Below are 24574 nucleotides of genomic sequence, written 5' to 3' on the forward strand. Positions count from 1 at the left end.
AGGCCAAGTCATTGGGTGTATTTAAGGCAGAGATAGATAGGTTCTTGATTAGCCAGGGTATCAAAGGGTATGGGGTGAAAGCAGGGGAGTGGGGGGACTGGAAGAATTGGATCAGCCCGTGATTAAATGGCGGAGCAGACTCAATGAACTGAATAGCCTACTTCTGCTCCTATATCTTATGGTCATGCACTTTGGTAGAAGAAATAAAAGCATAGGCTATTTTCTAAATGGAGAGAAAATTCAAAACTCTGAGATGCAAAGGAACTTGGAAGTCATCATGCAGGGTTCCCTAAAGGTTAATTCCCTAGAGCTTGCTTTATGACCCTATCTACCTGTGACATCACTTTCAATGAATTATGTACCTGTATTCCTTTGTTCTACCACACTCCACAGTGTCCTTCCACTCACTGTGCAAGACCTACTCTGGTTGGATCTACTGAAGTGCAAACCCTCGCACTTGTCTGCATTAAATTCCATCTGCCATTTTCCCAGCTGCTGCAGATCCCTCTGCAAGCCACGATTACCTTCCTCACTGTCCACTACTCCCCCAATCTTGGTGTCATCCACTAATTTGCTGATCCAGTTAACCACATTATCATCCAGATTATTGATATAGATGACAAACAACAAACGACCCAGCACCAATCTAATTTTCCCTATTTGCCTATGTTTTGAAATTCTATGACTATTGTAACATTGCCCTTTTGACATGCATTTTCAATCTCCTTTTGTAATTTGTAGACCACATATTTGCTGATGTTTGGAGGTCTGTATATAACACCCATTAGGGTCTTCTTACCCTTGCAGTTTCTTAGCTCAATGATTCTACATCTTCCAATCCTATGTCTCCCCTTTCTAATGATTTGATTTAATTTTTTACCAACAGACCCACCCCACCACCCCCTCTGCCTACGTGCCTGTCCTTTCGATACACTGTGTTTCCTTGGACGTTAAGCTCCCAGCTATAATTTTCTTTCAGCAATGATTCAGTGACGTCCACAATGTCATCCAGGCCAACGTGTAACTATGCTACAAATTCGTCTTACTCTGTATACTGTGTGCACTCAAATATAACACCTTTAGTTCCGTGTTCACCTTGATTTTGTCTGCCTTTTACATTTCAATTCATCCTGTTGACTCAATTTTGCTCTATCATCAGCCTCTCCTTGCTAGCAGTCTCACTACTGTATACACTGCCTCTGTTTGTAAACTCAGCACTATAACTCTGGTTCTCATTCCCCTCCCTAATCAGGAACCAGTGTACTGTAAAGTTGTGACATTTCCTGAACAGCTCTAGAAAATCTGCCTACAAGGATGTTGGTTCCCCTCAGGTTCAGATGTAACCTGTCCTTTTATACAAGTCATACCTTCCCCAGAAGAGATCCCAATTGTCCATAAATCTGAAACCCTGTGTCCTGCACCCAGTTTGTCAGCCATTCATCTGCCAGTTCATCACGTGGCACGGGCAGAAATCCTCAGACTACTACACTGGAGGTCCTGTTTTTCAGCTTCCTACCCAGTTCCCTGAAGTCTCTCTTCAGGCCCTCTTCACCTTTCCTACCCATGTCATTGGTGCCAATACGTAGCAAGATTTCTGGCTGCTCACCCTCCTCTTTTAGAATGCTGCGGACTCACTCTGGGACTTCCCTGACTCGGGCACCCGGAGGCAACTTACCATCTGGTCGTCTTTAACGTGCCCACAGAATTCTGACTCTATTCCTCCTACTATGGAATCTCTTATCACCACTGCAGTCCTCTTCACCTCTCTACTCTTCTGAGCCACAGCACCAGACTCAGTCAAAGACCTGGTCACTGCAGCTTCTTCCTGGTAGGTTGAGGGGAATGGCCACAGGAGTACTCCACACTGGCTGCCCATCTCCCTTCCTTGTCCTGACAGTCACCCAGTTACCTGCCTCCTGCAACCTCTGGGTGTCTACCTCCCTGTAGCTGCTTCCTGTCACTTCCTCAGTCTCCCATATGAGTTGAAGGTCATTGAGCTGCAGTTCCAGTTCCTGAACACGCTCCACTTGCCGTTGCCTTATTTTTATTTGCCCTTTCTAATGAATCCTGCTCAGATTGGATGCAGTCTAAATCCTAAAAACTGCTGTGAAATGCTGCATTCTTAAACTTGACAGCAAACATAAGTGAAGATGTAGTTCTCTGTTTGTGTGCTTGCTCACTGAACGGGTGCAGTCCAAATCTGAAAATTTGTCACTAAACGTTGCCTTTTTAATCTTGAGTGCGAAGATAAGTGAAAATGTAGCTCTCTTCTTGTGTGCCCACTCACTGATTAGGCACAGTCCAAATTTACAGCACAGAGGGTGCACATCTGTGTCACCCCTTTAGACTTGTTTTGTTACATCTTCTTCCAACTGTGCTTTAAATGTAGTTTGGCAATGAAGAGCACATGCCATAAACAAGAAGGGATTAAAAAGAGGTTGTGCGTAAAACAGAAGGGTTTGAGATGTTATTGGGAGCAATCAGAAGGCCAAAGATGATGCTTCATGATGCAAGTTGTTGAGGATGTGCTCTTACACACCTAATTCATTCACAATTATTCTTTATAGGGAAGTAACTAGAAGGAAATGTTCACAAACTGCACAATATCAAAGTTCATCCATTTTATTCAGTGCTCCATATTAAAGTCCTAAATAGTTATGGATAATAGTTTCTATCATAGCATCACACAATTGGAATAATAACCCATTCAGCTGTGTTCCCAGCCCTTTTACCACGCATTTCTCAAAGCATCTGGATAACTAATACTGGTCACCAAAGATGCTTGATACCTTAGGTCTATTCAACTAATCTGTTAGTTGGAATGTTCCAGTCAAGATGGAGCCAGTGAACGACTCCTCCTCAGGTGACATCTTCAGATAGCAAATCTTTCCAGTGATTACATTTTTTCTACACATTCTGCTTGTTCTTTCTGTCTTGTTTGTCTTACGGAAACTGCTGGAGCCTGTGATGTACAGTTTGGTACTCGATCAAAGGATCCAGCGCTCAGCTGTGTCTCGTGGATATCAGAGTCGGGGGGGCCGAAAAGGTCTGAGAACACAAGCTAACTAAGACCAGAGACGAGGTGTGGGGTCATAAACGACTCCATCTCGAAGCGGTGAGCAAGACTGTGAAGCATTGGGTGAATGCAGAGGGGTCAGTGATGGCTCCAACACAGATGGTCAGCAATCGGATTAGCGCGTTCGACCCGGATTGGCAGCGTTTGGATCCAGGCTGGTGGTCACTCTTTATGAAAGAACTGAGTGCAGACGAAAATACGTTCCCCATATTCTGAGATTTATGTGATTACTTTATATTGGTTTCCTTCAGTTTTTCAGTGTTTTCTTTCTTGTGGACAATTGGAGGGTGGGTGATCTGTTAATTTTTTGTGTGTAAGAGGTAGAGTTGGGTGTGTGATTCTACTGTTACTGTTCTTTTCTGCGAGTGAGGGGCCAGGGATTATTATGTGTAGGGGGTCGTTTATTGTTATTGTGGCTGTTCACTGCGGGTGAGGGGGGGATTTTGGGGTCTGCGAGTTGTTTCTTTTCATTTTTGTGCCAGTGAGGGGTGGGGAGTTGATGCCTTTTCTTTCATTTTCTGTATTTCTTGGCTATCTGGAAAAGACAGAAAAGAGAGTTGTACTATACGTGCATACTTTGACAATAAAGTGAACCTTGTATTTCAACCTTTATAATTAATCTTTACCTCACACTAGAGGGTCAGAGTTATGAGCCATCTTTTAGTTCAAATCGTGCGAACGAGTCTTTCTCACCATCCATGCTCCCAAAAGGCACAAAACCAGCCTCCTTCGCTAATTCAGCTGCTCGGCTGGCAAACTTGGTTATTGTTTCATTCCGCAGATCTAACATAAACCTAACAAAACAGCAGACTTCACTTCAAGCCTTCATTATCCTCTTCTCCACTCTGATCCAACCAAAATGGGTTTATTCATACTTGTCTGATAGAATTGCTCAAAATTGATGATGAATGTAAAGAAATAGTGCATTCTTCTTATATTTATAAAACAGATTTAAGTGTAATGTTGTTTCTGGTAGTTGGTTACAGTATTTTTTGCTTAAACTATTTATTTCATTGGGTGAACATCAAACACCAAGAAGGTACACAAAATGCTGAAAAAATGCAGCAGATCAGGCAGCATCTATGGAGAGCAATAAACAGTTGACATTTTGGGCCGATGTCCTTCACCGGGACCTCTTCATAGATGCTGCATGGTCTGCTAAGTTCCTCCAGCATTGTGTGCATGTTGCTCAAGAGTTCCAGCATCAGCAGGATTTCTTGTATTCATCAAATACCAGGAGCTTCTTTTGAACATTTTAATTTGCTTCACTGAACAATATGAGTTAATTGCTCCATTCCCTGTGACCCTCTCAGAACTCCTTCAGTCCCACACTACCGTGTGGCTACTGTTGTTTTACAATAAAATGGCACTGAAATGAAAATAGAATCGGCATCCAGCACAGACGTATTGAATAAGTGGTTCTAGCACAGGTTCAGAACCTGTGACATCTGTAACAGGGTAATTTGTGTTGAATGAGCTGCAGAAACAGCAATGCTCAGTGCTGGAAAACAACTCAATCCTGCTGTTCAAAATCCCAAAGGAGATGAGTCTGTTAAACCTTGACTCTGTCAATCCAGCCCTCAGATCTCCGGATTTAAGTAAATAGGGCGTGCTGCCCTGGGCAGATATTCTCTACAACCCAAACTGCATATAGATACTCTGCCTGTCTTAAAAAAGTGATCTGTTCCTCTTTGTATCAAAAGATTAAAGATTATCTGGCTGAAAAGATTTATGCAACTGAAAGCTTGACAAGGAAATGAACAAGGATTTAATATCACATCTGTTATCAGCATAAGATGAAGTATCAAAGACAAAAAGCTTACTTTGTTAATTCCACAATTAGCGTTGCATGAGGTGCAGCAATCTGCTTCAACTCTGGAGTTATCTGGTGAACCATACTGGTAAAAGAAAGAACAATAGGAAGTCAAAGTTCAAAGTAAATTTATTATCAAAGTGTGTACATGTGACCACATACTACCCCAAGATTCATTTCCTTGCAGGCATTTATAGGAAAATAAGAAATATTATAGAACTTATGAAAAACTAAGCATAACAAATACCGACAAATAACCAATGCGTAAAAGCAGACAAATCGAGCAAATTAAAAATAAATAATACGGAGACCATGAGTTACAGAGTCCTTGAAAATGAGCCTGTAAGTTGTAGGCAACACACACAAAATGCTTGAGGAACTCAGCAGGCCAGGCAGTATTTAGGAAAAGACAGCAGTTGATGTTTCAGGTGTGGAGAAAAAATGCTGAGGAGAAGATTTAAAATGATTGGTAGGGGAGAGAAAAACACAAGGTTATAGGTGAAACCTGAGGGGGGAGGGGATAAAGTAAATAGCTTGAAAGTAAATTGGTGAAAGAGACAGAAGGCCATGGAAGAAAGAAAAGGGGGGAGGAGCACCTGAGAATCTCATCTTCATCTTCTTCTGTAATCTCTCTCAAGGTGGCGTCTTCCACTGATGGGTAGACAAGGAGATAGGTGAGAGAGGAAAAAGGGGATGGGAAATGGTGAAGGAGAGGGGGATGGGGGCATTACTGGAATTTTGAGAGATTGCTTTCATGCCATCAGGTTGGAGGCTACCCAAACGGAATATAAGGTGTTCCAACCAAATGTGACCTCATCACGACAATGGAGGAGACAATGGATAGACATATTGGAAGGAGAATGGGAAGTGGAATTAAAATAGGTGGCCACTGGTAGCGGTCTCTCAATCTACGTCAGGTCTCATTGATATCAGTTCAGGGTGAAGTTATCTACACTAGTTCAGGAGCCTGATGTAGGATAATAACTGTTCCTGAACCTGGTGGCATGGGACCTCAGGCTTCTGTACCTCCTTCCTAATGGTAGTAGTGAGAAGAAGGCATGGACTGGGTGGCGGGGGTTCACTTTCTTATGGCAGTGCTTGTAAATATACTCAATGGTGGGGAGGGCTTTGCCTGTGATGGACTGGGCTGTGTCCACTGCGTTCTGTAGATTTATGTTGGAACAATATGGTGAATCCAATATCCTGATAACATCATGTGGAAATATGACAGAGTAGGATCCGAGAAAAATGAAATATACAAAAGAAAATATGCAATACATGTAAAACAAGAAGTGATGGAAATAAAGATGTTTGCAATTAGCACAAGTCAAATACACAAAGAAAATCATATATTCACCTGCAGGAGAAGTAGATCACATTAAATAGATTTCTGTAATTGCTCCTGTTTTGAAGCTCTGTCACACAGTTTAATGGTAGGAAATGAATTTTTACATCAGGCAGTGAGAGGTAATCTAATGGAAGAGAAAGAAAAATTATTGAATGTACTTACAATTTTGCAAGCCAATACAGGAAACCAGAGACCCACCATAAAAAATAGTCTAAGTAAGCAAAAGTTCTGGCATGTCATGCATAGCTTTTGCAAAAAAAAAAAAGCACTTGTTTGTAAACAATTTTAATATGTTTAAAAGGGGTGCTGGATCACAGAGTCAGAATCTTTAAGTCAGAAACTGGCTGGAGCAGCAACACTTTTTTTGGTACATTTCCTGATGTTTTGCACTAAACCCAGAGATGTAATGGTCAATACAACAAATAATTTCTTCCTATAATCTGATGGCACCTATTCAAAACACAATTTCTGTAGGTTCAGCACACAATAAATTACTGGTGGGAACAAGACTCTGGAGGAGTGGTACATCACCTTCCCCTTTTTCTCTGTGAACTGTATCACATTCAGCTGTACTGTGGTTTCCATCAGGCCCCATGTTGCCCATCCCATGGCAATGTTTCACTGCTTGCTTCTCTAGCACAATCTCTGGCTGTTCACTTTTGTCAGTTGGTTTGTTCTTTATATGAGAAGCCTCTTTCAGAACCTCATCTTCATATTCTTCTGTAATCTCACTCAAGGTGGCCTCTTCCACTGATGGCCTCAGTACATATCTCTCTCCAGTAACCAGCTCATGGAGCAAGGCTGTTACGTTATACTCAGAGATATCTTGTGCTGTCTGCAGGAAAGAAACATGACCAGCTTTCTTTGTGTTCATTCACTTTTGCACTGTTATCTTGATATTACATAGATGAAATTCATAACATTCCCAAGCACAGTCTGGATGGCCCAGAACACAACAACGATCATCAATCTCCTTCAAGGAACACCATCACCCCTGCAAAAGGAAGCAGTGAGACTCCCGTTCCCCTTCATACAAATCGAATAGGTTAAAAGCATAATATCCCCAGGATCCTCCACTCTTCAAATGATTACTAAACCCTTAATGACATTGCATTGATTAGTTATGGAAAGTCATAGAGCTGTGCAGCACAGTAAAAGGTCTTTTGGCCCATCTCACCCATGCTGGCCATGATGTCCATTTACTCTGATCCCACTTGCTTGCATTAGACCTGAAACCCTCTGATTGCCTCGTGTCCAACTACCTGTCCGAATGCCTTTTAAATGTACCTGTATATGCTTCTGTCACTTCCTCTGGTCAGCTTCCACATACCCACTACCCTCTGTATGGAAAACCTTTCCCTCAGATATCCTTTAAATTTCTCCCTTCTCACTTTGAACCTGTGTCCTCTGGTCATAGAACCTCCCAGGCCTGGAAAAGAAAAGTCTCTATCTATCACCTCCGCCTCTCACAAAGTCATAAATCTCTATAAGGTCCTGCATCCTCCTAAGCTCCAATTGAGAACAATCCCAGCAATAATAACTCCTTGTAATTACAGCCCTCCATTTCAGGCAATACCTTGATGAATCTCTTCTTCACTCTTTCAAAGCTACAACAGCCTTACTATAGTTTGGCAGCCAGAATTGTGCACAATACTCCGAGTATAGCTTAAGCAATGTTTTGTGCAACTGCAACACAATGTTCCAACTCTTATACTCAATGCCTCAGCCTATAAAGGAAATAGGCTGAAAGTGTGCCAAGTGTATCTCCTTCACTACCCCATCCACTTGTGTCATCTTTTTGGGAAACTGTGAATGTACACCCAGATCCCTGCCATTTACTGTACATGTCTTCCCAGTACGTGAGGCCCCAAAGTGCATTACATCGTACTTTGAAACACAGGAAATATTGTAGATGCTGGAAATCTAGAGCAAAGCACATAAAATACTAGAGGAACTCAGCAGATCAGGCAACATCTATGGAAATGAATAAACAGTCAATGTTTTGGGCTGAGACCCTTCTTCAGGGCTGGGAAGGAAGGAAGAAGATGCCAGAATAAAAAGGTGGTGGAGGTGAAGGAGGACTAGCTGGAAGGTGATAGGTGAAGCCAGGTGTGTGGGAAAGGTAAAAGGTTGAAGAAGAAGGAATCTGATAGGAGAGGAGAGTGGACCATGGGAGAAAGGGAAGGAGGCCCACCAGGAGGAGGTGATTGTCTGGATTAAATTAAATCTGCCACCACTCTGCCTAGTTTTCCAGCTAATCTGCAAGTTGCTTTATTCTTAGACAAGCTTCTTCACTATCTCTAACTCTACCAATCTATGTGTCATCTGCAGATTTACTAAGCAGACCACCCATATTCTCACTAAGTCATTTAGAAAACATTACAAACCACAGAGCTTCCAGCACTGATCCCTGCAGTAAACCACTGGTTACAGATCCTTCATTCCCCCATTAAAGCCAAAAGCTTTGCAAAAGTCTATATAGACAATGCTGTATAACATGGACATGAATAGGCAAGTTGACCCCTCCCTGCCTTCATCATCTTTCTTAGTTACCTCCTTAAAACTCTAAATTAGATTTGTCCTGCACAAATCCATGCCGATTCTCGCTGATAAATCCTGTCCTTGAGATTTTTCCCCAATTTTTGCCTCCTACAGATATAAAGTTCACCAGCCTTTAGTTTTCTGGAATGTATCCTCCTGCTTTTTTGAATAAGGGAACACTTGCTATCCTCCAGCCTTCTGGTACATCACCTGAGGCTCACAAAGACACAAAAATCTCTATTGCCTCCCTTGTTTCCCATAGCATCGTGAATTAGATCTCAATTGGTGCTGGGATTTATCATCATAATATATATCTTTAACACTTCTTCCTTATCAGAAACATGATACAGTATATCAGTGTACTCCTCCCTTGTCTCTTCATCTTCTGCATCCTTCTCCTTGGTGAATACTGATGAGAAGTGTTCAGTTAGAATCCCTCCGCTCCACACACAGACTTCTCTGTTGGTTCCTGACATACATATCTTTCCCCCTTGGTTCTAATATATTATAAAAGGTTTTGTGATTCTCCTTAATTCTGCCTGTCAGTCCATTTTATGTCTTCTTTTTGCTCTCCTAATTTATTTCTCAAGTTCTTTCTTCAATAAGCTTCAAAGGACTCACTTGACACCATTTCCATACCTGACATAAGCTTTCTTCTTTACCTTAACATGGATGCCATTTGCTTTCTTTAGAAGAGATTCTTCTTCGCTGATAATTCCAAATGCAATGTATGGACTAGTGACGATATCTCCCCAGTAACCACGGGCAGGAATCTTCTCTCCCTTCTGTAGAGAAAGAATACAATATTTTAAAGAAGTTATGAAATTAATTAATCATTAACTACTCATTAAAATATTTTTTCTTATATCTGGGAACCTGTCTAAGAACTGAAATGCACTTTTGACGTATTTAAATACATTAACTTGTAGAGCAGGTGCCAAATGGATGGTGAAATATAACAAGTGTATAACAGATTGTGTGGCTTCTGCTTCAGAAAATGCACAGAACCTGCACTACAACCACTGTGGATCCCAAAGGAAATGGTGTCATTGCAATCAGCTTCCCCTTTGCTGCACTGCACCTATTAAAGACTGTAAGCCCTTAAGTCCTCATGTCAGTCCAATAGCACACCACACAGTCTACATAGAGGCTACAGGGAAGAGTCTTCATCAATTGTGCATTCTGTTCCTCGTCTCCAGGGATCCGCATCAGACCTGTACAGGGAGGCACCTCCAGTCCCTACCCAGCTAGCAAGAACCACCTTCCACTCGTTTCCAACTCATCACTTGCAGCTTATTTAAACCCAGCTCTCATCCACAGTCCTTTGTTCACTCATTGAACCAGCACCTTCCACCAGCTGCTCCTAGCCTTCAGTTACCTTGGTGACTTGATGTGTTAAGTATGTCTTGTGGCCCCTCGTGACTTGCTATTTTGTCGTTTATTAGTAAAATATCATTTACTGCTACTCTGCTTTTGGGTCCAGCCTCCTCTATATTTCCAAACAAGATAGGTGAACCCACAATTGACCCAGCAGAGTATGCTCGCTTGAAGTCATCCAGTGACAGGAGCATATGATCCCGAAGCAGCAGGAAACCACTGACTATCTGCTGACCACTCTCAACCAACTTTCCATCTTGATGCAGCAACCCTGTGCCAGGCAACCTCCTCCCTTGGAGCCATGGATTCTGGTGACTGAAAGCTTGATCGAGCCAAAATTGCCTTTGTCATCTCTTTCCTGACTGGGCGAGTTCTGACCCGGGCCGCTGCTAACTGGGACAAATGAAATTGTAATAAATATGAGGAGTTCACTGCTGAGATGCGCAGGGTTTTTGACCATCCTGTAAGTGGAAGGCAGACAGCAGATCGGAATACTTTGCCTTCGTCAAGACTGGATTATACTGTGGAATTCATGACCCTTGCGGTGGATTGCAGCTGGAATGCGAAAGCACTGCTGGCCCATTACCATCACAGTGTCTCAGAGCATTAGAAAGACAATCTGTCTACAAAGTCTCATCACTCTGGCCATCCAAATTAACAAGTGTCTTATGGAATGATCCGCCAGAACCCCGTTTTTATTTCCAGAACCATTTCAGACTGCAGGATCCTCATCAACAATGCCTCCAGAGTCCATGCAGGTAGGAAGAGCTTCCTTAACCCTCAAGAGCATGAGCATCGGTGGAGAACCAACTTGTGTGCTTACTGCAGAGCTGTCAATCACCCATCCATCAAGTACACATTGTGTCCGAAAAATAGCACCACCAGGTAGAGACGAGGGCCTTCTGTTGGCTAGTCTCCCCTGGCCTCTCACTGCAGCACCATAGCCTGACTCATCTGTTTTCCACCACACTCCAATGGTTCTCTGTACACAGGAGACTCTGGCGGATTCTGGCACAGCAGGGTGTGTGTGTGTGTGTGTGTGTGTGTGTGTGTGTGTGTGTGTGTGTGTGTGTGTGTGTGTGTGTGTGTGTGTGTGTGTGTGTGTGTGTGTGTGTGTGTGTGTGTGTGTGTGTGTGTGTGTGTGTGTGTGTGTGTGTGTGTGTGTGTGTGTGTGTGTGTGTGTGTGTGTGTGTGAGAACTGAACTTATCTTTCACCTCTTCTGCATCACAGCCATTTCTTGGGGTCTCAATGGTCAAAGTATGCACACAGCCTATGTACATGAGCATCGGAGAGCACTGTGATCCCCAGCTCTCCATTCATGATCCCCACTTCGCCTGGTCATTCAGTTCACTACTGAGTTGGGGACCCACCTGCCTGCAACCCCCACTGATTTCACCCTGTAAATCCACGGAGATGGAAGAAACTCTTGGCCTCATCAGACTCCCGCAGGAATACTGTGACTTTGGCACAGCCATCAGTAAAAGGGAAGCCAGCACCCTGCCACTTCACAGACCACACGACTGCGCAATTAACCTCCTCCAAGGTACCACCCCTCCTAAGGTTGTTTGTTCTTCTTCTTCCCTCCTGAGATCCAAGTCATGAATGACTATATGGCTGAAATGCTATCACATGGCTTCATTGACCATCACAGTCCCCAGTCATTGCAGCATTCTTCTTTGTCAAAAAGAAAGATGGGGGTCTTCATCTTTGTCTTAATTACTGCGGACTCAACAAAATCACCATTAAGAGCCATTACCCTTTCCCTTTGATGGATAGAGTATTTGAAACAGTATGCAGGGCCTAGATCATCAGCAAACTGGATCTATTGAGAGCATACAACCTGCTCCGCATCAACCAGGGAGATGAGTGGAAGACAATGTTTATAACACCCACTGGCCACTACAAATACTTGGTGATGTCTTTCAGATCTTCCAACAGTCCAACCATTTTCCAAGCCTTTATCAACAAGATCCTTTGAGACATGTTAAGTGTTTATCTACCTCGACAAAATCCTCACCATCTCCAAGGACCCCCAGGATAGCATCTGTCACGTCTGTTTAGTTCTTCAGCATCTCCTTGAAAACCACATGTACTGCAAGTTACAAAAATGCCATTTCTACACTCTAGTCATTTTCTTCCTGGGTTTCATCTTTTCAGCCCAAGGGCTAACCATGGACCCAGACAAAGCGCATGAATGGCTCTGACTGCATGACATTACAGAATTTGGCTCTTCCCCATCTAGTCCATGCCGAACTACTATTGTGCATTGTCCATTGACCAACACCTGGACTATAACCCTCCATACCCTCCCATTCATGTTCCTATTCAAATTTTTCTTAAATGTTGTAATTAAAGTTGCATCCACCACTTCTCCTGGCAGCTCGATCTGCATTCACCACCCTTTGAGTGAAGATGTTCCCCTTCGGGTTCCCCCTAAATATTTCAGCTTTCACTCTTAACCTATGACCTCTTGTTCTAGTTTCACCAAACCTCAGGGGAACAGCTTGTATGCACTTACACTATCTATACCACTCATAATTTTGTATACCTCTTTCAAATCTCTTCTCGTTCTCCTACGTGCCAGGAAATAAAGTCCTAACCTATTCAATCTTTCCCTATAACTCTAAGTCGTTAAGTGCTGGCAAAATCCTTGTTAATATTCTCTGTACTCTTTCAATCTTATTGATATCTTTCCTGCAGGTAGGTGACAAGAACTGCACACAGTACTCTAAATTTGGTCTTACCAACATCTTATAGAGCTTCAACATAACATCTCAACTTCTCTACGCAATACTTTGATTTATTGATTGATCCTGACGAAGGGTCTCAGCCCGAAATGTTGACTGTTCATTTCCACGGATGCTGCCTGGCCTGCAGAGTTCCTCCAGCGTGTTGTGCGTGTTGCTTTGACCCCAGCATCTGCAGTGTATTTTGTGTTTACTTTGATTTATGAAATGTACCAAAAGCTCCCTTTATGACCCTGTCTTCCTGGGACACCACTCTCAATATTTATTTTCTTTCATCATGATGGGTACCCTTTCTTAATTCCCTCTGAATGTCTTTTTCACCATATGCATTTGTGTGTATCCATTAACAGAAGAGACAGTAACTCTTGCTTGCTGCAGTGAAGGATCTCTTGATGCTATCGGATAAGGTGTCTGCATGTGACAGATCTTGGAAGGCCTGTGCGTATAAATGGTCTCTCTCTCTGTCCCTTAATGCTGTTGGAGGATGTTACTGAAGTTCTGCAATTTATAAACTGGACTGTGGACTGTAGTTCAAATTGGTGTCTCTCAGTTCTATGTTTTTTACATTCTGTGTTTTTGCCCATTCTTTCTTGTTGCTGTCTGGTATGATTTGTCAGTTTTTTGCGGGGGGGGGGTGGAGATTGGGGTTTGATGTTGCTGTCTGGTGTATTTTTTCGTGTGGGGCTTGATGTTTTTCCATGTTTTTCACTTCGTTTTGTGGTTATCTGGAAAAGACAGATCTCAGAGTATACTGCATGCATATTTTGATAATAAATGAACCTTTGAACTTTTAACCATTCGTTACAATAGCAAAAGAGCATCTCACACAACACATTGAACCTTGAAGCGGATGGGCTACAGCAGCAGTAGACAATGAACATGCACTCAGTTGACACTTTATTAGGAATAGGAGATACCCAATAAAGTGGCCAATGAGTGAATGTATATAATTATGATAAAAACAATGGTAAAGATTAAAGAAAGCTGTTGTGCATTCTCTTTGCCAATAAGCAGGTCCCTCATTTAAAACGTAATAAAACATTCCTACATTTCCTTTATACATGTATAACACTTTCAACACTACGCCACATATACAAAACCGATACTTGATGTGAAATTGAACATACATAATTCATGAGCAGCCCGGAAGCCAGCGATTTGTTAGGAACATCATATAACCCCTCACGGATCTCAAATGCCAAACCTTTATCCCTCCATTGGTAATATTGCCGGTTGTTTACTACATGAGCCTACAATAGATAAAAGGTATTGAGGTATCAGAATGCGAAAGCACAGTGACGCTGAAGACTTCATCTGAGTAAAATTAGAAACTGAGTTCAGTGAATCATCTCATTACAGTAATGTAAAATATAGGAATAAGATGCTATTTTAAAGAGATACAAATTTATTTGTATTCCCTATCTAATTATTGCTCAGCTTCTGACATTACATCACCTGGAAACTACACATGATTCTAGCTCTTCATATAAAATACAAAAAGGTACTTAGTAAAAAGGAATTAAAAAAAAGATCAACAGACATTTCCTGCATTACTCATTTGAATATTTCCCCTGGTCCAAATATATAAGGAGCTGTCCTGTGTAAATCATTGCTCTGATATCACAGCCTCCCTACAGTGTTGTGGGTTAATGACTTGGTTTCATGTGTCCCAGAATCCTGAGTGTGAATTGCAGAAATTGTCCAATATAGTTTTGCTTCTCTGCCTTATCAAATGCCAAGGCTATATTAACCAATAGAATTAAGGCTATATTTCAAACAACTGAATGATTTGCTTAAGGCAGCTCTTTCACTCAAGAAACATTAAATATTTGAGAAATCCAAGGGCTTTGGCAGTCTTGCCTTCAACATCTGTTGACTCTGTGAAATCTTCTTTTGAATGTACAAAAAAACTTTGAGAAAGATCAATTGCTGAGGTCATACACCTCTGAGTGAGGATCGTAATGTCTTCTCATCAGCAAACATCAAGTTTTAAGACAAGTGAATTTCAGTGAGCTCTGATACTTACTCCTCTATCGTACAGCTTCATATGCAAGTCCCAGTCATAGGCTCCTTGCTTAGAATCATATCGATTGCCCAGGTATTGCCTGTTTCGTAAATCCCACAACTTATTGATCTGAAACACTTTTGGATCCGGATTCCTCCAGAATTTAAAAATAGCTTCTAACTGGTCCCTCTCTTTAAACTAAAAGGAAAGTGCAAGGAAGATTTTAACATCGAAAATCAAACTCTCAAACTTTCAAAGCCACATTCACCTTTTGGTGACGGGTGGTTAAATAACTTTTGCACTTTTGTTAGCCCCATAGCTGGAGTATTGTTGGTTACCCCATTAGAGGGAGGATATTGAGGCTTTGGAAAAGGTGCATTAGAGATTTACCAGGATGCTGCCTGGGTTAAAGGGCATGTGTTATAAGGAGAGGTTGGACAAATATAGGTTGTTCTCCCCGGAGATGTGGAGGGCAAGGGGAGACCTGATAGAAGTTCATAAAATTACAAGAGGCATAGATAGACAACCACTATCTTTATCCCAGGATTGAAATGTCTAATACCAGAGAGTAATGCATTTAAGATGATAAGGATTAAGTTCAAAGGAGGGCAAGTTTCTTGCACAGAGGGTGGTGCCTGGAATGTGCTGCCAGGTGTGATAGTAGAAGCAAATACAATTGAAGTGTTCAAGAGGCTCTTAGACAGGTGCATAAATATGCAGGAAATGGAAGAATATGGACATTGTGCAGGCAGAATGGATGAATTTAATTGGGCATTTGATAACAGTTCATCACAACATTGTGAGCCAAAGGGCCTGTTTTGAGTTGTACTTTTCTGTATTCTAAAGTATCAAGCTTCAAATATTTTATCCTAAGCTTCATACAGCCAGTTGCAGCTAGTAACCAAGGTATGGAAACCATGGTAATGTACAAATAGTGACTTGTAGCTCAATCCCTCTTATGCACAATCCTCAGATTTATGAACCCAAAATACATCAATATGATGCCAAAGAGAAGTTATTACCACACACCACCCTAGTGAGAACAAAATGTGTTCATTCACGGGGTTTCTAGTGGGAGCTATGACAAGAAAAAGTCACGGGCAATGCCAATCAGACTGGCAGCCTATATCCACTCAAAGGAAGCTCATAGTTCCCCCTCTGCCCCCGCTCCCCCCAGGGGTGTAGAGCGAATAAGTCAATAGCTGCATCCACCACAGATACTTGTGGAACAGAGGCAGGTAGCATGGAAAGGGGAGTGCATAAGTTCACCACAAGAAAGGAAACCCTTTTATGTTTGGGAGGAACAAAGAATGAGGAATAGACAAAATTAAACAGTAGAGCTTTGGAGGCCCCTTTTTGTCTGCCTGACTGTCTCTAAGATGTAATGCTTCTTTCTGGGTTTGCCTCTGGATAATCTATATTAGGGACAGGATGACAAACAGTAAGTTTATCAAAACAGTAAATAAGTGAACCATGTCCAAATTGATCAAACATAATTTGGGAACGTGTATGTTTCATTGAACTCCACATACATATACAACTAATGTTTCATATTTAAATCACAATGATATGAAATGAGGAACACAACAGATTCTGCAGATGATGGAAATCCAAAGTAGCACATACAAAATGCTGGAGGAACTCAGTAGGTCAGGTAGATCTATGGAGGGGAATAAAGAGTCGATATTTTGGGCTAAGACCCTTCATGGGAATCTTCATTCCTGATGAAGGACCTTGACTGAAATGTTGACCATTTATTCTCCTTCATAAATATGAAAAGAAGGTTTTTTAAAAAGGTACTGGAAATGTTACACTTTGTTTAGACACCAATGAACAACAGCTGGAGGAAAGCAAGATTTTGCTACTGTGTGTTTTCCTTCCATGTTTGTTCCCTTTGAGAAGATGCTGCATCAAAACAAGGCACCATCAGAAACTGCTGGAAACACTCAGCAGGTCAGGCAGCATCTGTAGAACCAGAAGCAGAGTTAACGTTTCATTTTGAAAGTGGTCCCTCATTTTCTGTTTGTATTTCAGGTTTTCATCATCTGCAGTGTTTCACATTTCCGCGACAAGAAGTTACACTCTTCACTTACCTTTAGGCTCCCCATGTCAACTATCGGCAGTTTCTTATGAAGGTAATCAAGGTCTGTGATGTAGTGGATGAAATTGTTAGCATTCTCCTGCAGATAATTTGCGGTTTGGCTCCGTATCAGACTATTACCAAACAATTCAAGCAAGAGTTCAGTCTTTTCTGCCAAAGAGAGAGACAGCTGAAGTGTTCATTGATTTGGAAACATTAGTATATTATATATTAGAAAAAGCTCACAGAATAAACAGTGCACATGGTGATCATAAATACAACAATAATACAGCAACAAATACAGAATAAGAGAATGATGCACAGTAGTACTAAAAATGCTAAAGTGACAATAATAGAGGAAATAGAATCAAGGGTTCAGAAATGTGAAAGATGATTGGTTCAGAAGTCTGATAAAACAAAGATAAGCACCACAACTGGTGAACTGGCATGCAAGGGAGACATTTTACTGGAAGGTACCTTGTAAACCCATGGAGCTTGGGGGCTCCAGAGCAACTGTGAGAAAAAGGAGGTGTCGGCCTATCAACTCCAAGTTATTCTCCACTATGTAGAACTGGTAAAAGGAAGTAACAAATTGTTATTCTATAGAGTACGATTGTAAAATTACAACTCCTTGTAAATATCATCCCAAATAAAATGTCATTTTACACCAATTATGATTGTAAAATACATTACAATTACTTTTTAGTTTGTAATACATTACAACTCTTTGTTGAACAGCATCTGAAAAAGCACTACAAAAATGATTTTACAAAAATCTTCACTAATTGGATACTGTATATGTTTTCTTTGTCAAACTGCTTGTTCATCCAGAAGGAATGCTCTGGGCTGCGATATTTACCAGTGCAACTAAGACTGTTTATCAACAGGCAAGGTAGCAGCAAGATCACCTGGCACTTTGAGCCTGCTCTGCTATTCATCAAAGTCGTGGCTGGTCTTCCACCTCAATACAAGTTTCCTGCACCATCTCCACATAACATATTTCCCCTAATATCTGGAAATCCATTCATCTCTGTTCTGAATGAGCTCAGTGATCATCCTCCACCACCGACAGGGGCAAGGTATTCCCTCAAAGACTCACCACCTTCTTCATCAAGAAATGCGTCCTCACCTCAAGCCTAAATTCCCTACTCATTTATTCTGAGATTTTGATCCATGGTTCTAGATTCCTTAGCTTTTAGTGATGGATGTACAAGGATCCCGGGTTCCTTTGACAACATCATCCAGTCTCTCACAGTTTAAGAGAAATTCTTATTTTACTGGCTTGTGCCTCAATACAGATTTTTCACATTACTGTATATTACAACTGCAAATATCTTGCCCAGTCACTCACCTTGTCTACATCCACATGAAGCCTTGTTACATTCTCCTCCCTACTTATGACTGGTTCATCAGTAAACTTTTAAATATTTACCATTTGAACAAAGAACATTATACCCTTCAGCCCACAATGTTGTGTCCATCTTTTAAACTACTCTAAGATCAGTCTAACCTTTCCCTCCTACGTAGCCCTCCATTTTTCTATTATCCATATGCCTATCTAAAAATTTTTTAAATGTCCCTAAAATTTAAAATTTTTAAGAGTTTAAGAATTTAAGAGTTTCTTAAAGTTGGTTGCCTCAGTCATGAATAGCTGGGGCCCAGCCACTAAGTTGGTAACTAATTGTATTCTTTCACATCAAACTCATGACAGTTGACATCAGAACTTGGGACTGGGAGAATCACAAATTTTGCTGCTCACACAGCTGATTATTGACACACTGAAGTCTCACTGGAAAATGGACGTGCTCACGATTGGCGAGGGCATTAACAGACTGATGTTGCAATGTTAAAGCAGTCGGCTTCAGTAAACTAATATTTCAGCATGAAATGACAGCCTCAGGAAAGGAAGGAGATAAACTCAAAAGAGATTCGGCTGTGTCATGATCCTTACATGAAGCTTTCTCCGTGGCCAACGGTGAGCCTGGCAGATAGTTGTTAAGAGATGCCGGCTGTCACCAGCACCAACCATGAGAATATGCAGTTCAGGGACATTATCTTCATCTGAGCACAGTGCTTTCATTGACACAGATAAGCCTGAGAATAAAGAGAGTGAAGATTACATTAGATGCAGTTAGAAGAAATAGAACAGAATTTTAAGCAGGCATTATCCTTTTATATCAATTCTGATAAGAAGCTCTCTATTTTATTCCCATTGCACCCACAAAAGGGAAAGCAGTGAAGTCAGAAAATCACATATTCCATTGCTGGTGTTTTATAGTGTACTGGTGTTTGAAAAAATGTCTCCCTAACCAGTCATTTTATTAATAGAATCAAATGCTGCATATTATTCAAACAACCAATAATTTTTTCCCCTGTTTTGCTTCACAATCTTTTATAGAGCTTTGGTCTTACATAACATGCCTCAGCCAGGTGAGCACCCTTCTTACTTCCAGACTTTTAAGAATGTTCCATGTTTCATTCTTCTAAACTCTAGAGAATACAACTCTGGTGTACATGATTCTTCCTCATACAGCAAACATTCAGTCTGTTGAATCTTTATTGCACTCTCTTGAGATCAAACACATTCTGCATCAAGTAAGGAGATAATATTGCAGCTCTAATAGGCTTCCTTATTCCTGTATTCAAATGTTGAACTTCAGAGAATTGTATACAAGCATGCCCAAGTGTCTTTGAACATCAGCTCTACACAGTCTCTGGTCAGTTAACAAGTACTCTGCGTTTTTGTTGTATGTCCCAAAATGAATGATCTCACATTTTTCCATACAATATTCCATTAGCTGTGTTCTCACCCACTCACTCTAGTTACAGATATCCTTTTGTAGCCCCTCTCCATTCTCCTCTGAACTTATGATCTAAATTAGTTTAGCATTGTTTTAAACAGTACATTTCTATCTCTCTGACTCAAAGAACAGAAGGTCCAACTGAGTTTTCAATGGTTTCATGCTCTGAGTTATTTCTAATTTGTCTATTTTGCTCTCTTCCATCTTCCATTAGCTTAAGCTACATTGCCTGTCTTCTGGACAGAGGTTTCTTTGTAACTGTTCAAAGTGGAAATTAAAATTATTATCAAAGTACATGCTATATATCTCACTAGAGATTAATTTTCTCACTGGCACACTCAGTAAATCCAAGAATCAATGAAAGACCCCACCCAACAGGATGGACAAACAATTAATGCGCAAATACAAAAAGATTGAAAAATAAAGAAATAATAATAATAATAATAATAATAATAATAATAATAATAATAATAACAAATATTCAATAAATATTGAGAACATGAGATGAACACTCCTTGAAAGTGAGTTCACAGGAACAGTTCAGTATTGGGGCAGGTAAAGTTGAGCGAAGTTGTCCCACTGGTTCAAAAGAGGTAATACCTGTTCCTGAACTTGATGGTGTTGATCCTGAGGCTCCTGTACCTTCTTCCTGATGGCAGCAGTGAGAAGATGGCATTATCTGGGTGATGGGGGTATCTGATGATGGAAGCTGCTTTCCTGTGACAGCTCTCCATATAAATGTGCTCAATGGTGGAGAGGGCTTTATCTGTGATGGACAATGCTGCATACACCTACTTTTTGTAGGATTTTCCATTCAAGAGCACTGGTGTTTCCATACCATGTCTTGATGCAACCAGTCAATGTACTCTCCAATACACATCTATAGAAGTTTGTCAAAGTTTTAGATGTCATGCCGAGTTTTTGCAAATGTCTAAGGAAGTAGGGGCACTGCTTACATCCTGGGTCCAGGGCAGGTCCTCTAAAATAACACAGAGGAACTTAAAAGTTCCTGTCCACCTCTGATCCTCTAAACTTGCATCACTGAAGACTTTGCTTTCAGGTGAGCTTAATGTCTGGAGGAACTTTCACAAACTCCCAGCTCCTGATGACCCTGTGATTTCAGTATCTGAAGCCAATGTGAGAGCATCCTTTAGGCGAGCGAATCTATGGAAAGCATCTAGTCCTGATGGAATACCTGGCTGAGTGAGACCTGTGCTGATCAACTGACTGGAGTGTTCACCATCTTTAACTTCTCGCTTCAGCAGTCTGAAGTTGCTCACCAACTTCAAGCGAGTTGCAATTATACTGGTGCCTAAGAACAACATGGTAACCAGCCTCAATGACTATTGTCCAGTAACACTTACATCCGCTGTGATGAAGTGTTTTGAGAGGTTGGTTATGAAACATATTAACTACTGCCTGAGAAGTGACTTGGATCTGCTCTAATTTGCCTACCAGCACAACAAGTCCACAGAAGATGCCATTTCATTGGCTCTTCACTCAACCCTGGAACATCTGGAAAGCAAAGTTGCAGACACCAGGAAGCTCTTTATCGATTACAGCTCAGCATTCAATGCTGCCATCCCCTCAAACTGATCGATAAGCTTCAAGACCTTGGCATCAATATCTCTTTGTGCAATTGGGTACTGGATCTCCTCACTTGCAGAAACCAGTCACTTCAGATTGGCAACATCTCCTCCACAATCTCCATCAGCACAGGTGCAGCACAAGGCTGTGCGCTTAGCTTCCTACTCTATTCGCGTTACACTTATGACTGTGTGGCTAAGCACATCTCTAATGAGATATTTAAATATGCTGACAACCCACTATCATTGGCTGATTCAAAGGTGGTGACGAATCAACATATAGGAGGGAGATTGAAAATCTGTCTGAGTGGTGCCACAACAACTACTTCTCACTCAATGTCAGTAAGACCAAAGAGCTAATTATTGACTTCAGGAAGAAGAAACTGGAGGTTTCCAAGAAAATGTAAGAATTTTAATTCTGATTCATTAAACTCCATTGTCATTCGCTAAACCTTTGAGGATAATCACTGGTTTTAAAACACACCCAACCACACTTTTTCCTTCCTGTTCTCCCACACCTCCATCATACAAGAGATTCTGCAGATGCTGTTAATCTTGAGCAAAACACACAAAATGCTGGAGGGACTCAGCAAGTCAGGCAGCATTAATGAAGGGAAATAAACAGTTGATGTTTTGGGCTGAGACCTTTCATCAGAGAAGCCTGATGAGGTGTTGGCTGAAATGTCAACCCTTTATTTTCCTTCATAGACTAAAAATATTGTTTGGGTGAAGGTCGGATTGTTTGAACCAAAAGCAGCTGATGGATATGACCTCCACATACTCAGTTGCAAGGCTTAACTGATAGAGTTTAAAGAATTAAAGTTACTATGATTAATTTTATTTTGCATATTTTTTCCAAATCACTCTTACCTTTTTTTTGAAAATCCATTGCTGGGCTGAACCCCCACCAGGTCACTGTTCCGAATCCCTCCCCAGTCCCACAGGCAGTCATTTCTTGATACCAGTCTGAGGGATAAGTAAACAATAACACAGTCCATCAAATTGAAGGAGTTAGGCTCTTGTTCTGATTTCTGTTTTTAAGTTTGAAGCACTGTTTTCTAAGAATTATGGCCACCATTTTGCTGTTGTTAGGATCTCTTCCTTCTCATGCTGAGTTAATTTATCTATGACTAGCTTCCCTCAAGCCAAAATGTTATTCTCAGCTCCAGCAATCACCGGTATCATTTACATCACCAGTAAAAACTGTTGTCCAGATGTTTGACTCCTAAAGACGTAAATTTATTCCCTAATTCCCTAATTTATTCCCTAACTGATTGCAAAACATTATTAGAAGTAGAATTGCAGAATGAATGTATCATAGTTTAATCCATACTTTCAGAACATGGGGAAAGATTTGCTACTTGGATTATATTAGCTCTTAGTGTGAACTGAGAGACAGGGGAAACGAACGGACAGGAGACATGACACTGGCACCCACTTCAACACTTTCCTGGGTGCGGCAGGGCAACATGCAATATACACCAAGCATTTACTGATATCTACAGATATGTGTGTCACCTATCACAGCAAAGCTAGGGAAAAGGGATACCTACACAGTACAGTGCAAACGTCTTAGTCTTATCTGGTTTCAGATGGTATGGCCTCCACAGAGCCCTGATTGAAGTTGTCTGAGGTTTCCTAGTGAGACAGAAGTAAGTGAGACAAACAACGTCTGCAGAAGAACTGTGGCAAGTTCTCCAAGATGTTTGGAACAAATTACCAGCCAATCTTCTTATAAAACTACACAACAGTGTACCTGAGAGAACTAATGCAGTTTTAAAGGTAAAGGATGGTCACAACAAATACTGATTTGATTTAGTTTTCTCAACCGCTAATTGCTCTTTATACTTATTTTTTGACATTTAGAAACTTTTCAATATTTTTGCTTTACCGATTTTTTGCATGTGCCTAAGACGTTTGCACAGTACCTGGGTGATATGAGTTCACTCAAGGAACAAACAATTGCTAACGACTGTTGCTACATTATTTTTGATCTTTTACCAGTAATACCATGAATTCTACAAGGTCACACTGTGGTATGTAGTTTCTTTGGCACAACAACTCCTCATGATCTCAGTCCATGACCCCAGTCTATGACCGCAATATAAATTCATGACCCCCAATCCCAGACTTTGACCCCAGCCCTAGGTCATGACTCCAGTCCCAGTTCATGACCACCAGCACCAGATCATGATCCTAATCCTAGCTCACGACCCACACACCAACCGTGTACTGCCAGATATGTACGGGTGGGACGCAGTTCTCACGGACTGGGCCCGGTATATGTTGTGACCAACCTTCAGACGATGAAGTCGCCGAGCTTGAACTTTGTAAACTCTCAGCTCACACCTCGGGTGACAAACAGCACTCTGCACCAATCAACCCTCGCATTATCTGGTAGAGCCAATCGTGAAGTGGTGAAGGCGGGACTACCGGTCCAGCGGGGGGACGCGGTCTCCACGGCAACGAGTGGACCAACGGTCAACATAGGCGGCGCGCGCGGGGGATTGTAAAGCGGTCGCGCGCTCTGCCCTCTCACGCGCCTTCCGTCTGCGCATGACGACGGAAGAGAATTGCAGCCCGGCGCTGATTGCTGACGGGTCACGTGTTACTTACAGCTGCTCGCGGTCCAAGCTGAGACCCGTCGTGGGTTCGAGTCCCGCATTGGGCATCAAAGTGCTTTATTGTCAGAGGCTCTGATTGCTTGCATAAGGTAACAAGAGTAAAATATTTCAGAATAGCGTTTATTATCACTGCTCCTATCCCACTACTATAAGGATTGCACTTACCACCTGTACGTTCAAAATAAACTTTTGACCTCCCATGCTGCCTTAGCACGTCGTTCCGCCATATTGCCTGCTTGCACTGCACTTTCCCTGTAACAGTAACACTACATTCCGCTTTCTGATGTTGCTCTTTTATTGTTTTACCTTATTATTATTCTGGTTTGGAATGATCTCTATGGATGGAATGCAAAACTAAGATTTTCACTCTACCTTGGTGCATATGCCGATCCCAGTTCCAATTCCAGTCGGCCACAAGGAGTTGGGCCACATACACCATTGAACTTGCCAGTAGTTGGACGGTGAATGAAACATTTGTTGACCTGTACAGCCAGAAATGATTTTGTACAGTATGCAGTGGCTCCCCACTACCCCTCATAGAACTGTGTCCTGACTACAGCGGCACCACACCAGGA

General features: G+C 41.6%; 1 protein-coding gene across 3 annotated transcripts; it reads right to left on the reverse strand.

Moving 5' to 3' along the window:
- Positions 1-2625: 2625 nt before the first annotated feature.
- LOC140718965 (dynein axonemal assembly factor 3-like) lies at positions 2626-23758 on the reverse strand. Of its 3 annotated transcripts, XM_073033256.1 has the most exons (13): positions 23673-23758; positions 22246-22341; positions 18940-19082; positions 17466-17559; positions 17002-17159; positions 14930-15106; positions 14031-14153; positions 9441-9563; positions 6769-7072; positions 6247-6361; positions 4900-4974; positions 3703-3870; positions 2626-3611 (listed from the first exon to the last, which is right to left on the reverse strand). In XM_073033256.1, the coding sequence occupies exons 2-12, from the start codon at positions 22325-22327 to the stop codon at positions 3723-3725; spliced, it is 1542 nt and encodes a 513-aa protein (XP_072889357.1). In that variant the 5' UTR covers positions 22328-22341; positions 23673-23758; the 3' UTR covers positions 2626-3611; positions 3703-3722. The 3 variants fall into 3 exon arrangements, with proteins under 3 accessions (XP_072889357.1, XP_072889358.1, XP_072889359.1); XM_073033257.1 differs by lacking the exon at positions 17466-17559 and having other exon boundaries at positions 17002-17154; XM_073033258.1 differs by lacking the exon at positions 3703-3870.
- Between the last annotated feature and the right edge of the window lie 816 nt (positions 23759-24574).

The sequence above is a fragment of the Hemitrygon akajei genome, chromosome 31 (genome assembly GCF_048418815.1).
Source record: "Hemitrygon akajei chromosome 31, sHemAka1.3, whole genome shotgun sequence".
Classification (NCBI taxonomy): Eukaryota; Metazoa; Chordata; class Chondrichthyes; order Myliobatiformes; family Dasyatidae; genus Hemitrygon; species Hemitrygon akajei.